General features: G+C 33.3%; 1 protein-coding gene across 5 annotated transcripts in view; it reads left to right on the top strand.

Annotated features, from left to right (window-relative positions):
* Positions 1-15,843, top strand: part of DOCK7 (dedicator of cytokinesis 7) — a 191,607-nt gene that overhangs the window by 109,182 nt on the left and 66,582 nt on the right. For 3 of the 5 annotated variants that reach the window (XM_059923850.1, XM_059923848.1, XM_059923854.1), the window contains exons 21-26: positions 153-317; positions 2,762-2,931; positions 11,541-11,630; positions 12,583-12,678; positions 15,193-15,333; positions 15,419-15,532. In XM_059923850.1, coding sequence (XP_059779833.1) covers positions 153-317; positions 2,762-2,931; positions 11,541-11,630; positions 12,583-12,678; positions 15,193-15,333; positions 15,419-15,532 — 776 coding nt within the window. Of the gene's footprint in view, positions 1-152; positions 318-2,761; positions 2,932-10,253; positions 10,347-11,540; positions 11,631-12,582; positions 12,679-15,192; positions 15,334-15,418; positions 15,533-15,843 lie in introns of those variants that run through there. The other 2 variants (XM_059923863.1, XM_059923856.1) reach the window with 2 other exon arrangements.

The following is a 15,843-nucleotide window of genomic DNA, read 5'->3' as shown; positions in this document are numbered from 1 at the left end:
ATAGATACCATAAAATTAATATCAAATATCATCTTTATATGCTTACTGTGTGTAGTCACTATACTTAATGCATATAGTGAAGGCAAAACCTTGATCTTTTTGGAACTTACAGTCTAAAAAAGTTAATGGAAAAATATTTTCCTCCTTAAAAGTAAATCTAGGTCAAGCATCATTTGAAGCCATGGCATCAATTATAAATCGGCTTCACAAAAACTTGGAAGGAAATCATGACCAGCATGGCAGAAACAGCCTTCTCGCATCATATATCTATTATGTTTTTCGCCTACCAAATACTTACCCTAATTCACCATCACCAGGTATTTTATTCTTTTTACTAAGAAACTATCTTGCATAGATTATGTGTTCATAATAGGATTGAAATAATCTTGTAGTCCATGGTGTGATGCATTTATTCAATAGCAGACATTTGTTGAATGCCTGCTAAGTGCCATGGACTATGCTATGTACTGGAGTTAAAATGATAAACAGGTTATATTTTAAAGCATCATTATTTATACAGCTTCCTTTAAGTTGAATTAGAGAGATCTTGGTTGAATTAATTTTTGGAAATGAACCTTGAAAATAACTTCCGTCTCTGAAAGCATTTTATCATTCCCAGTTAAGATAAATAATCTAGAAAAATGGTACAGATGAACTGGTTTGCAAGGTAGAAATAGAGACCACCGATGGACACCAAGGGGGGAAAGCGGGGTGGGGGGAGGTGGTGGTGGTGAGATGAATTGGGAGATTGGGATTGACATATATATGCCAATATGTATAAAATAGATAACTAATAAGAACCTGCTGTATATAAAATAAAATTAAATTAAAAAAAAATTAAGTTGCATCGCAAGGCATTATGGGTAAAATTGGAAGGAAGAGTATTTAAAAATCCCCACTGAGGTTCTCTGAGTCTATTTGAGGCTAATGCAGTCATCTCAGCTTGATTTATGATTATGTAGTCTGACGTATGAACTGCTGTTTGTAAACAGTTTAATAAAAGGCTATTGCTCCAAATTCCAAATTAGCAGTGAGGGTGATTTCTATTAGAAAAGACTTTTGTGGAGGATTTTGTTCTTGATACTTAATAAAGTGAGTTCTTTTTCTTAGTATAATACATGCTGTTGACTTGTGACTCAGCTCTAGGGACCTGATGTTGTATTCAAAGAATAAAAACATATCTCTGCTCATTGTTTATTTACTACATTTTGGGGTACATATGGCAAAGTTGTTTTCCTTACAGTTCCCAGTTCAGTTTTTTCTCTTGATTACATGTTAAAAATATGTGCATAAAGTTCCCCAATATCTCAGTTAAAAAAAAAAAAAGATAAGATAAATAGGATAAATAGAATGTTATATTTGTCATTCAGAGTGCTATTGGACATTAAAGAAGAAATATGATGGCTCAGTAGTTTCCTGATAACCCTGTGAAACCTACAATACTATAAAAGATTATCCTCTAGAAAAGTTCTGATCTCTTCATGGTCAATAAAATCATACAGCCTTTTTGAATATTAGAGCCCAGAGTAGCCACTTGCTTTTGTTTTATATGACATAGGTGGTAGTGGTGGTGGTGGGGGATGACTTAGTTTGAATCACTCTTTAGTTGTTCAGTTAGTAGGTTAATGATTATGTTGTGCATACCTTTCAACCTGTTTACATATTTGTCTGTATGAGTCATCCATCCATCACTAGTGATAATGGTAAGTGCCCTTTTCAGCTGTTGTCAGTGTTAACATTAATAATGGTGACAAGTAATTATGACATTCACTCTGAAAACTAGGCATAATAGTAATCTCAGTTTTAGCACATTTTATTTCTTAATTGAAAAAGAGAACTAATTGACTCTTATAGTCTTGTTCATAATTTCCTATCTTGATTTCTAAAATTATAGTACTTGAGTCTCTGAGTATATAAGTGATTGTGGACTGTATATAATGCTACTCCATTTACTGTTCCATTCAGTACACTATTAGAATTTCACAGATTTTGCAAAATGTCTTTTTTACATGCTGACCTGAAGACTATAAACTACTTAGTTGACAGGTGTGTGTCATTTGCAAATATGACACTCAGAAAGATTTCTTTAAAAACGAAAAATGGAGATACAATTGCTGGGTATTTTATGTTCATAGATCCTGGTTGAATAATGGTATCAGGCTTGATTTCAGACAAAAAAGGGATTCTTTGCTTTTTTTGGTATAACCTGGGCTTTTAGGAGAATTATCTTTAGTATACATTTATGTATGTATATTATAAAGATGCCATTTTGTTATAGTTAAAATTGTCACTGATAAAGATAGAGACCTAAGCCGTAGTTTCATTTAAGAGACAGGAAATTGGCTCTCCCTCTTAGTGACTGTGTTTCAAGGGGCAGAGCAGGAGGTGTGGGAAAAAAGGAAAAGATATTAGCTGGAGCATTTTGGGTCTTAGATACCCTCATATATAAGGGAAGGTTACATTTGTGTATGTTTCTTATTACTTTTGTGTTTTTTTGTATATGTAATACATAATCATAGAAACATTGAAGAGATAATGATTGTATTTATAATTCACATGATTTTGTCAGCTGCTGTAAAATAAATTATCTTTGTATAGCTATCACTAGGTCTGGAGTGTTTTTCTTATTTATAGTATTTTCATTTAGAAATAAAAGCAATTTATGATCTTTGTGGAATTTTGTAAAGTGGAAGAGATTTTTTCAGGTCCTTTGCTGATTAATTTTTTGCTTAATTATATGTTATTTTATATACAACTCTAGGTCCTGGGGGTTTGGGAGGATCAGTGCATTATGCCACAATGGCTAGATCTGCTGTGAGACCTGCAAGCCTTAATTTAAATCGTTCTCGGAGCCTTAGTAATAGTAATCCAGATATATCTGGAACTCCCACGTCACCAGATGATGAAGTACGGTCAATCATCGGCAGTAAGGTAAACTGAAGATATGCGTCTATAAATTTGGTTTTCAGTTTGTGAACAAATGAGAAATGTCCAATTGTTTTACTTTATTTTTAATTTTAAAATGTATTTGAGTTAGTAATAAGAAAGAAATTGTGCGTTTCTATTCTGTCAGTGAACACATAAATGTTTGATGTTTCTATTCAATGTTTTTGCTATTACAAACTGGTTTGTGCGCTCTGCTCAAGAATATCTGCCAAATTAAAAAATTTGTGCAGGGTGACCAGTCACATACGACTCATTGTCTGTCTGATTATCATGTGAAAAATGGTTAGATTGATTTTCTAGAGGATTAAAAGAGACCTGTGACTGCTGTGTAGTTGGGACATATTATCAACTTAAAATATGAGCCTCCCTTCTCCAAAAATATCAAGAACAATGATTAACAATTAACAGAGCTACATTTCACACGGAAAACTCTATGTAAGGTGCACCAGGATTAGAAAAATATGATTTATTTAATCATGGTTAGTGATTTTCCCAGATGATAAGGGAGAGGCCAGCCAGTGTAAGATCCAGCTGTATTTTATGTAAGCATCCATCTTTATTACCCCCCAAAATATACTTAAGGAACAAGTAGTCATTACCTTTCTATAGTTAAAGTACAAAAATAACTCAGAGTTTGAAAATCAAACTGGAAGAAAAGAACAGTAAGACTGAGGCCAAGAAATCACATTATGTTGGGTTTTGACCAAACCATTTTAAATTGATTTTTTGCTATTAGAAAGAAGGAAGATACCTTTGTTACGGAATCATAGCCAACTTTTCTTTGGCATTTTAGTCTGTTAATTAGGATATGAGGAAGAATTAGCAAACATGTTTTGGGGTCTGTGTTTAACCCTTAGCCTGAACTAAATAGACCTTTTTTTTTTTTTTAATGATCTGAGCTTGTTTTTGTGAAATACTTGAATATAGATCAAACACATCAGAATTACTTAAATCTACTTATATAGTTACAGAAATTTTACATTCAGACACTTCTAATAAACTTTAGCATTGCGCATTTTAAAGTACGTTTTACGTAATTTGAAAGTAATTTCTCACAGATCAAAAATACGTTTTTTAAAGTAATTTCTTACAGATGAAAAAAATATTTTGTAGCCTTATAATTTAAAAAATAAACATGAATTTCAATAACTTAAAGATCCAAATAGGTGTTACTCTAATTAAACAAACTTTCACTTTTTGTGAGCTTTCTGAGAGAATGATGTTCAGATGTATTTACATGGATGCTGCAGAGTAACCTGAGTAATACAGCAATTACAAAAGAGACGGCTTTTCTCCCTCCACGTATCTTGCCATGTCTAGGAAGACAAGGTTTTTTATCCTTGTCTTCATTCTTGATTTTTTTTTTATTGTGATGGAGGTAATACTTAACATAATTTATGTACTGTAAGTACAGTTCTTCAGTGGAATGAATCTCATTTGTGAATTATAAGAAATTTTCCTATTAAAGAGCTATAGTTGCCATTTTTCTCAAGGTTCTACTTTTGAAACATCTCTTAATTTCTGTAAGATTTGCATTATGCTTCATTTAGCATAATTCTAGAGTTTTCCTTTATATATGATGTATTTGATAGATTATAACATCAAGATTTAGAACAAAAGTGTACATGTATTGGAATGATTGTCTTTTTTCAAGTGGTTCATAAAATGGGACATAATAATGATGTAAACTTGCTTCTGATATTATGATATACATAAACTTTTGAGAAAGCCGTCATAAGGTGAGACTTTGTCTTATGACAATACAGTCTTGTCCTAATCAAATTTTATTCAAATTGTTTTTGTATGTTCTTTTTTTTTTTTTTGGTTTCATTATTTTTGATAGCTACCTACCTTCATTTTGGACTATCATTTAGTCATAATCGCAAATAATAATGGTGTATAATTTTATCTCATTGAAAAATTATAAGGAATCTGAAGTTTATTTATAGCTACTCTTCATTTATTCTGATTTTATTGGCTTGGAAATTAGAGAAACTCTTCTTTAATGATTTTTGTCTTTCACTCTGCCTTAGCCATGGTCATACCTTTAGTCTTGTCATGATGAATAATTTTAATCCTCATAATCTCAATTTCATGCATCTTGTTCTCTAACCATTAGCTTATATTTTTCTGTCTAGTACCCCAGCTCCAACAATTTCTCTGCTCGGCAACCTCCAATCACTTGATCGTATGACCTTTTTACTGTACCTCACGCCCCTAATGTTCTTTCTTCCAATTTAGCCAGCTTAAATTCCATGATCAATCATTATAATTATTACCATTATAAACAAACGTCAATTCCCTTATCTTTCCCTTACTTCATTTTACTTGCTTAGCCAAACCTCAAACCATAGCTGAATTCAGTTGACTGCCTGTGGCCTTAAACATGATTTGAGAAATGCCATGATAACTGGTCTCATTTGAAATTAAAGGCCATGAACCTCAAGAGAGCCCTTAATGCTGTCAAGCAATTATACTATATTTCTTCATTCCATTTACTTTCCCATTCTCCCGGAAAAAGGTTTAATGCCTTCTTTTTTTTTTTTTTTTAATTTCTATTTATTTATTTATTTATTTTTGGCTGGTGTTGGGTCTTCGTTTCTGTGCGAGGGTTTTCTCTAGTTGCGGCAAGCGGGGGCCACTCTTCATCGCGGTGCGCGGGCCTCTCACCATCGCGGCCTCTCTTGTTGCGGAGCACAGGCTCCAGACGCGCAGGCTCAGTAGCTGTGGCTCACGGGCCTAGTCGCTCCGCGGCATGTGGGATCTTCCCAGACCAGGGCTTGAACCCGTGTCCCCTGCATTGGCAGGCAGATTCTCAACCACTGCGCCACCAGGGAAGCCCTAATGCCTTCTTTGGTACCTCAAACCCTCTAACAGCTCCCCACCAATCCCCCTCCTCACTTTATCTCCTACTTCATTAAGAAAGTTGAGGCCATCAGAAGAAAACTTTTGTCACCTTTGACCATCACATCTACCTACCCACTACCATCTACTACTACCTACTACTTAAAACTCTGCTATAGATGAACTGTCCATTTCCCTAAGTCCATTCCCTGTTTGTATACAACCACCCATCCCCTTTCACCTACTCAAGATCCTCACTCCAGCAGTTCTTTCATCACTCTCCTACATCATCAGTTTCTCCCCATCTACTAAATCAACCCATCCCATAAAATGGGATAAAAAATAAAAATTTTTTTATTTCTCCCATAAAAAAAAATCTCCTCTCTAGTATTTCTGCTGGTAGCTTCTTCATCATTTCTCTGCTACCTTTTGTAGTAGAATTCCTTAGAAGTGTTTTCCATACTTGCTGTCTCCAATTCTTTTACTCTCGTGCTTTAACTCCTGTTACCCTACTTCAAACATATTCCTTTGATCTTCCTCCCATACTGCCCTTCTAATGCCCCCAGTGCTCTCCTTGTTCTTAAATCCAAAGGTTAAGTCTCAACACTTGGCTGACTTTACCTTACAGCAGCTTTTGACACAGTTAATTCTCCGATTTATTCTATTTACTTAGCTTCTAGGGCACTACACTCTCTTGATTTTCCTCTTTACTGATTACACCCTTTCAGTCTCCTTTGTAGATTCTTCTCTTTCTGATCTCTTAATTTGGAAGTGCCCCAGGCCTCTGTCCTTATTTCTTGTCTTCTCTTTTCTCTACACTCACTCACTTCGTGATCTTACGAAGTCCTGTTGTTGTAAGTATCACTTTATGCTGATATCTCACAAAAATTGTATTTCAAGTACAGATATCTCTCTAGAATTCTAAACTCAGCTGCCTTTTGTAAATCCTTTAGTTCAGATTTGCATATATGTTAAAGGTAGAGCCACTTCTCATCACCTCTAGTACTACCATTTGGTCTGAACTACCATCGTCTCTTACTGAATTAATGTAATAGCCTTAAAGATGGTTTCCCTCCTTCCAACCTACACTCACTTCACAACATAGCAACCAGAATGCTGCTTTAAAAACTTAAGTCACAAATAAACAAAACTTAAGTTGGATTATGTCATATCTCTGAGCAAGATCCTATGACTAACTCCTTTACCTCCTTTAAGTCTGTACTCAGAGAACTACCTTCTCCATGGGGTCTACTCTGAGCACTTATTTAAATGTATAAGTGTGTCTTTCTCCTTAGCCTTGTCCCGGGGACTTCTTATCTCCTTACTCTGTTTCTTTGACTCATAACATTTACTACCTTTTAATGTAACATATAAATTAGTTACCTGTTATGTTTATTTTTTAGTGTTTGTCTCCCTTTATTAGAGTATAAGCTCCATGAAGGCAGAGATATTTGTTCACTGATGTATCCAAAGCAACTATAATATCCAGCATATGAAAAGTACTCAAAAGACATGTATCCAAAGAATGAATGTTAGTAAGCATTGAGTATCTCTAGCAAGAGTAAACAACTTTTTAAAAATTGAATTATGCTTTTGTTTGCCCTCTTGCTATCAGGATTAATTAAATACTTAAAGTTCTTAAGATATTTGGTTTTATGAAAGTTTTGGTTAGACTTCATTTCCTAATACAAAATGCAGAAATCCTGAAGTTCTAAAATACTATCAACAGGCTTTTATTACTCTAGTGGCTATAAAACCATATTTGTGAGTTTTTTTCATAATTATTTTGCCAAAACTGATCTTTCTTTGTCCTAGCAATGTTCTTTTAACATTCAGTTGTGTAAATATATGGTTACATCAGGTTTGAATTTTATTGCTTTTAAGCAAATGCCAGTGCAATTTTACATTGATAATTAGTTTCTTTCTAATGTATCATCTCCTATTTTTTCATTTATTTTTCAAAAACTGAGAGTTTACTGTGTGCATAGCTTACTAAATCCACTATGCTGAGGATTGTATTGAAACATGAGTATTGATGTCAAGTCAGATATACTGTGAGCCTTATTCAGGGAAGGAGCCTATCTATACCTAAGGGACAAAACAAAATAATAATGTTACAGAGATTTGGCAAAAACAGAATAAAAACACTTTCATGCACATGTACACACATTTGATTAATCTCTTCTGTTAGTTGGAGATATGTAAACATAGTTATTATATTAGTAAATATCAGTGATGACTTTGCTTAACTAAGGGCTGTTTGATATAATTCTTAGCTGTATGACATTTAAATTATGGAAATAATTTGCTTTACAAATAAATTGGCCACCAGTTTTCTTTAAACAGTTGGCTTTGACTTGATGTGATTATAACTGTTCAGTGCCTCAGTATTTTGGATATAATGTATAATTAATGGCACAAAGAGATTTATTGTTTATTCTCACATTACTCATTAGCATGTGCCTTAGTTTTAAAGGAAATTATTAAGCAAGAAGTTAAAAAGTGAAATTTATGGTAGAGAGAGCACAGTTGTAATTTTGCAGAAATTAGATGCTTATATTTTGTTATTTTTGTAACATGAGTAGTGACATAATTTGGGAGACTGAAAATTTTTGTTTTAACTTATCTGAAAAACATATTGTGTGCTGATTTGCTTTTATTTGAAATAATATAATGGGGTTCTGAGAAGTCTTTATTAATACCTATAAAATGGGGTATTTTATTTTAAACAAATCTATTGATTACGTAATTTTATGAGTATTTGAATATTGCCCAATTTACTTTGCTAGGAAGCATTTAAAAAAAACACGTATGGCAAGTTTTTGTTAAAACTATTTTTTAAGAGTTTACTATATTTGAGGCATTGTATTCAGTGATTTACTTCCATTATTTACTTTGATCTTTACAGTATGAGGGAGACATTTATCATTATTCCTATTTTGTAGCTAAGAAACTGAAAAAGAGATTGGGTAACTTACCTTAGATTTTACAGTTAGTAAGCAGTAGAACCTGGATTTGAATTTTAACTCTCATCTTACACATTCAGTGTCAAAAATGAGGGGAAATGGGTAGTTATTGTATCATCCTTTCAACTTCTTTGTATTTTTGGAAAAAATAGGGAGAAAAGGAGGGGAAATATTCTCCCTAAAAGCTAAGCCCTTGAGAGCTAGTAGTTTGTCTTCCCTCTTTCCCCCTCCCCTTTCCTCCTCCCCTCCCTTTCCCTTCCCCCCTAGCTCCTCCTTCCCATAATATACATGCATGGGCTTCACTCCCAGAGATTGTTATTTAACTGTTTAGAGGTAGGGCCCTGCACATTTGTGGTGATGGTTGTCCTTAACCTTCCCAGGTGTTACTAATGTCTACATAGAGTTGATTACCACTGTTTACTCTTTCTTTTCTTTTACCTATCCTTCTTTGGCGCTTTCTGGTTTGGGTTCATACTCAGGCCCTAATATTTTTAGTTGGCTTGTCTTGTGTTGTCTTCAGCAGTCCTCTAAAAATCTCTTATACCTTGCTCAGTTCTATTTGTAGGTTCCCAGGGCCCAGCCCATGTTGCTGAATCTGGATTTCTGGGGGTAAGGGCCAGAATCTGAATTTTATAATTCAGGTGATTCTAATGATCAATTTTAAGAAATTGAAGTAAAGCCCCAGTCCCCTTTACCTGGGATCATAATAACCTCTTTCAGAGAAGACAGACATAATTCACTTCTGGTCATACACATTAATAGCATATTGAATTAATTTCAAATTAATGATAGTGATGCTGAAGATACAATTCCTACAGACAGCCCCAGCATAATGTTTTTCATTACAATTTTTATATAAAAAAGTAGCCCATTATGTTTAATTTCAACAAGCACAATAAGACTGAGCACAACTCCAAATCTACCATCATTTTTAGGAAGGAGCAAATATCGGGCATCTTTTTTTTTCTTAATTTTTTACCTAATTTTTCTTATTGGTCCCTAAAAGAGGAGGCAAGTTCAAATAGAATTGTGGAGTATTGCTACACAGAAGTTTTCAGTTGATGACAGATGGATTAAAATGAGTCTTTTAGACAAGATTGGAATGTTTTTCTTCTTCCATTTTTTTTTTTTTTTTTTTCTTTTAAACCCTAGTTAGATTTAGAGGAAATTGTCTGTTGCTAACTTGTACCATCTTTGAAGAGAGTTTGGGGGGATGGTGCTGTGGGATCTTTAGTTGTTGATACTTAAAGGTGATCCCTTTATATAAAGAGAAATTACCTTTAAATGCTATACTTAATTTTCTTTGTGATTTTTAAAAAATTATGTAATGAGATAATTTTGATGAACTAATATTCTATAGATGCCTAAAATTTTTGGTTGCTTTAACAGTACTAATTAAAAACATGTTTGCATTGGAAAGTCTGGATTTCTTTAAGAATATAGCATGCCACATGTAATATTTCTTTCCTTTCCAACTGCTTTCTATTATATGCTTAGGGTTTAGACCGCTCCAATTCCTGGGTTAACACTGGTGGTCCAAAAGCTGCCCCATGGGGATCCAACCCCAGTCCAAGTGCAGAATCAACACAGGTGGTGTTTATATTAGAGGTTTCTTTATTGGCTGCTGATGTTTCCCTTTAGAACATTACTTTTTAGTATATACTATGATTTCAGTGGCTTGCTTTTTAATAATTAAAAAGTGTGTATTTTTGTTTACTTAGCACATTTTCCAACTGCTATGCATGAATACCACCAATTGCACCAGTAATACTCTCCTTTCCTATTTCCTGTCTCCTTCTCCTTCCCTCCTGTATACCCCATTGATGTTTCAGTGCCTGCTGCTTATGCAATTGATGGCTTTGATAACAGTTTCTACTTTTGGGGTAGCGCATCTTTAGTAGGAATTTAAAAATTTTTTGTGTGGAAAAAACCTGACAGTTTTCCATTCGCTTTTGGTTTAAAGTGTAGCTATTGTATCATTGTCATTTAGCATTTACTATCTTGTCATTTTCTTCATAATCACTGACTAGAAATATTGGTAATAAGCTGAAATTAAATATGAACAGTATATGATCCCCATGCTGTAAGATTAAGTACCAGAAGCAAAAATCTGTTTTAATCTGTACTGTGTTGCAAAGTATGAAATTTGTTGTAACTTATTTGTACTAGGTTTTGCTTACTTAAGTCTAATTGCTTGATAGCTAATACTGCATGATTCCTCAAAATATACTTCTCATCTGTGTATTGGCTTTGGAGGACAATGCTCTCGTTCTTCAAGAAAAATTTTAATTGCAAATTTATTATAAATGATTTATATTTAATATAGTATATGGCTAACCTGAATCGTAATTTTTGATGATAGTGAAACATGAAAGAAATTATTCTAAACTTTTAATTTTTTAATTAAGTATAAAATTCTTGATTTCTCTTTTTGGTCCGAGACCCATGAGAAGTATGTTTTTACTTTTTACATTTTCTTACTAGATACATGCATGTGTATAGATCACACAGATAAAAGTTTCATTCTTTGCAGCACTCTGAATTTATATAATCATTAAAATACTTATCTTTTAAAGATAAAATAAACAGAAGCCATTTTGATACTTCTAATGCATTGTCATTAAAGCAACTTAAAATAGTGAAAATGGGATGAGCAATAAAACAGATGGCTGTTAAAATGACAGTAAAGCTCTATGTAAAAAATTGTATATAATCCTTGAACTGCATAGTCATCCACAGCAGACTTTAATGGTATCTCGTCATTCATTCATCTTCACTCCATAGGCTATGGATCGAAGTTGTAATCGTATGTCTTCGCACACAGAGACGTCAAGTTTCTTACAAACATTAACGGGACGCTTACCAACTAAAAAGGTAGATTCATATGAAGATAGTCCATGTAGGGGGAAAATAATTCCAACAATTAAATAGATGTAAGGATTCTTTACATAACCAGTATGAGATGTTACAATAATTGCACTGTTTTAAAAAATACATTTGAGCAAGCATTGCTTGTCTGATGTCTTTTTGGGCATACCTCTCCATTGCAAGCTCTTTTACATTATTATAATATTTATATCTTTGCAGATGACTATTTTTAGAGTTTAGTGCATTAAATTTGATCATTAAATTTTAGTACCAAAAAAATTGTATCAACTCTTAATTCTGTTTCTGTAACTGCTTCTGTTTTGTGTTTTAAATCTCCAGGGAAAGGAAGATGAGTTAGAAAAATTATCACTCTTAGTAAGATATGTTGATTTGCTTCCCTTATGCACAGTTTTGTTAGTCCTTTTTCATATTAATATACACTATTGTGCAAATGCTTTGTATGCATATCCATTATAAGGCAGGAAATTTCTGCTATTTTAATAAAAAGACTTTAAATACCTGAAAACTTGAAAATTAATGGCTGATATCAAAGTTTAAATTTTTAAAGGTATTTCCTAAATTGTACCAGCAAAGTTCATGAATGTATTTGCATATGCTGAAATATGTATGTAAGGCACAAGCCAGATTTTATTTGTAACTGTGAGTTTTCGGTCTAGTTTCTTTTTGCACGTACAATTTAGGAGCCTATTTCCCACCTGTCCTTTTAAAATTACATTTTACTCCAAGATAACATGTAATTTTTTCAGCTGTTCAACATGCCACTGTCTTACGTGTATAAATAGCCGTTTCGTTAATGGGTGTCCTCACTGCATCATTGAATGGTTCACATGCCTTATTTTGCTTATTCTCATTATATCTTCATTTGTACTTGCATTATTTGGTTTGTGTTACCAGCAGACCTGACACTGATAATAACTTTGGATTTACTTCTGGATAGCTATTTCATGAGGAGCTGGCTTTGCAGTGGGTTGTTTGCAGTGGCAGCGTTCGGGAATCAGCTTTGCAACAAGCCTGGTTCTTTTTTGAGTTAATGGTGAGCAAACTAAACACATTCTTTGTTTTTCTTATTAAACAATTTTGTGTTAGCTCATGATTTTATCCTAGAATCTTTTCCTATTGCCCATCTTATGGTTTTACATGTGCCTCCAAGACAAAATTACCTTTGCTACATCTCTAAATAAACACTGTGGACAATCAGCACAATTCAGATGGAGTTATAAAGCTAATTTAAACTATGTTTTTAGGGATAGTTGCAGAAGCTAATTGTCTTTTTAAAGGAAACCTGTGATACATTCTTTCTTAGTCTGAACATGCTAGTGTATAATGGCAGTACTATTGATTTCATACCAGATAAAAAGAGCTTTATAGATACCTACTGCTTTTATGGTTAGAAAGCTCTTAGGGAAATGCCAGTCACAGCCAATAAAAAACAACCACACTTTCTACTTAATTCAGTAAATGATATTAAAACAAATAAATGAATTAATATTTTAATAAATATCTATATACACAGCATAAACACATATATACACAAAAGCAATATACATTTATTAAGTACGTACAGTATGGTAGCACAGCTCTATGGGCTAGGAATTACCAAGGCACAGAGAGATTAAGTGACTTGTTTAAGTATACATAGTTTGTATACAGCAGAGCTGTGATTCAAACTTAGGCATTCTGGCACTAGGGACCTTCCTCTCTAGCTTCTAGAAAGCTGAAATCACTGAAACTTTTTCTTCCAAAAAAATTATGTAAAATAATAAATAAGAAACAAAGACAAAACAACAAAAAAGAGACAGAAAAAAGAAAGAAAGAAAAGAAACAATGGACGTTTCCAGAGTATGCCATAGAATCATTCTCAGCATTGAATGTTACTTATGTTGAGGATTAGAAGACATTTCTTCTGCAAGTTAAAACTATAATGAGGTATCGCCTCGCACCAGTCAGAATGGCCATCATTAAAAAGCCTACAAATAATAATTGCTGGAAAGTATGTGGAGAAAAGGAAACCCTTCTACACTGTTGGTGGGAATGTAAATTGGTGTAGCCACTATGGAGTATAGTATGGAGGTTCCTTAAAAAACTAAAAATAGAGCTACCATATGATCCATCAATCCCACTCCTGGGCATATATCCGGAGAAAACTCTTAATTCAAAAAGTTACATGCACCCCAATGTCATAGCGGCATGATTTACAATAGCCGAGACATGGAAGCAGCTTAAATATCCATCGAGAGATGAATGGATAAAGAAGATGTGGAATACATATACATTGGAATACTATTCAGCCATAAAAAAGAATGAAATAGTGCCGTTTGCAGCAACATAGATGCACCTAGAGATTATCCTACTAAGTGAAGTAAGTCAGAAAGAGAAAAGTCAAATACCATATGATATCACTTATATGTGTAATCCAACATATGATACAAACGAACTTGTTTACAAAACAGAAACAGACTCAGACATAGAAAACAAACTTATGGTTACCAAAGGGGAAAGGGGGTGGGAGAGGGATAAATTAGGACTTTGGGATTAGCAGATACAAACTACTGTATATAAAATAAACAACAAGGCCATACTGTATAGCACAGGGAACTATATTCAATATCCTGTAATAAACCATAATGGAAAAGAATATGAAAAAGAATATATATATATATAACTGAATCACTTTGCTGTAACCAGAAACTAACACAACATTGTAAATCAACTATACTTCAGTAAAAGATTTTAAAAAAGACGTTTCTTCTAGAGATTTGCTAATCTACAAAAAAAATAAATCAGGGACCATATGTAAGTGATAGGCAACTCATTTTTTTCCCCTAGAGAATAAACACCAAATTGTAATTCATGTGCTTTTAATATAAGATCAAATGACTTTTTTTTAATAGTCTTACATGTAGGTTCAGATTTCTTAAACATGAAATAGTTTGACTTGGCTCTGTTATTTACCAACTGTAAAACCTTGTCATTAATTTCCCTGAATTAAAAAATTTTAGTACCGTTAACACATTGTTGTGATAAGAATCCATATCTAAAAGTATTTGGTAAATTGAAACCACTTTAATTTTTACCTAACATTTTATTCTTAATATCTAGTCATCAATATTTAATGTACACCCACCATATGCCACGAGATGCTAGGTGCTAAAGATACTACATGCAGTCAAGGTTTCTAACCTCTCAGAGCTAACAGTTGGGGGGACATGGAATGGCAGAATTGTTAAGTCATGGAAAGATTTAATTTAAAATAATTTTAAAGGATGAAATTTTTTTCTGTTGACATACCCATAGTTTTTTTCCCACTGATAGCCAGGATAATGTCATGAAGCTGATACAGAGATTGAGTTGTATTGTGTTTGATATTTCTCTAGCACATACAAAATATTGTAGGGAACTTTTTCAAAATATTTGATGAGTTAAAAGTATTTTATCTATCTGTTAAATTACATGGTATGTTGACAAAAATAGCCCTAATGTTTAGAATCTCTGTAACTGTTCATTACATCCATAAGAAATTAAACGAATGGCTTATTTCTTTTTTCAGGTAAAGAGCATGGTGCACCATTTATACTTTAATGATAAACTTGATGCACCAAGGAAAAGTCGTTTTCCAGAACGTTTCATGGATGACATTGCTGCTCTTGTCAGCACAATTGCTAGTGATATAGTTTCACGATTTCAGAAGGTAACGGTAACTTATTTTTTTAAACTAAATCTGTGTTTCAAGCACACGTTAAACTATATTTGTTTTTCTTTTAATTGTTTCCCAGGACACAGAAATGGTTGAGAGACTCAACACAAGCCTTGCATTCTTTCTCAATGATCTGTTGTCTGTTATGGACAGAGGATTTGTCTTTAGCCTTATAAAGACCTGCTATAAACAGGTAATGTATAATTAGTAATAATTAGTAATCAAATAATTTAAATGCTGCGTTTGCTCTTTTAGGGCTGGAGCTAAGATATTTTTCAAGAACACATTTATATAGTGATGTTTTTAAAAAGTGGCATATTTTTATTAGTAAGGGAAAATAAATTACATTTATTAGGACACAGGACTATTGCAAGCTGCTGTCAATACAGCTGGCTTTTCATTGAGTTATACTGGCCCACTTATGACTCTTTGATTCTCATTCAGAAGTATGCCATCAAGTCAGTAGTCTAAATGTAAAGCAGCCCCAAGATGCCATGCAAGAGT

The sequence above is a fragment of the Balaenoptera ricei genome, chromosome 1 (genome assembly GCF_028023285.1).
Source record: "Balaenoptera ricei isolate mBalRic1 chromosome 1, mBalRic1.hap2, whole genome shotgun sequence".
Classification (NCBI taxonomy): Eukaryota; Metazoa; Chordata; class Mammalia; order Artiodactyla; family Balaenopteridae; genus Balaenoptera; species Balaenoptera ricei.
The sequence above is the reverse complement of the archived record's forward strand: the minus strand, read 5'-3'. Positions and strand labels throughout refer to the sequence as shown.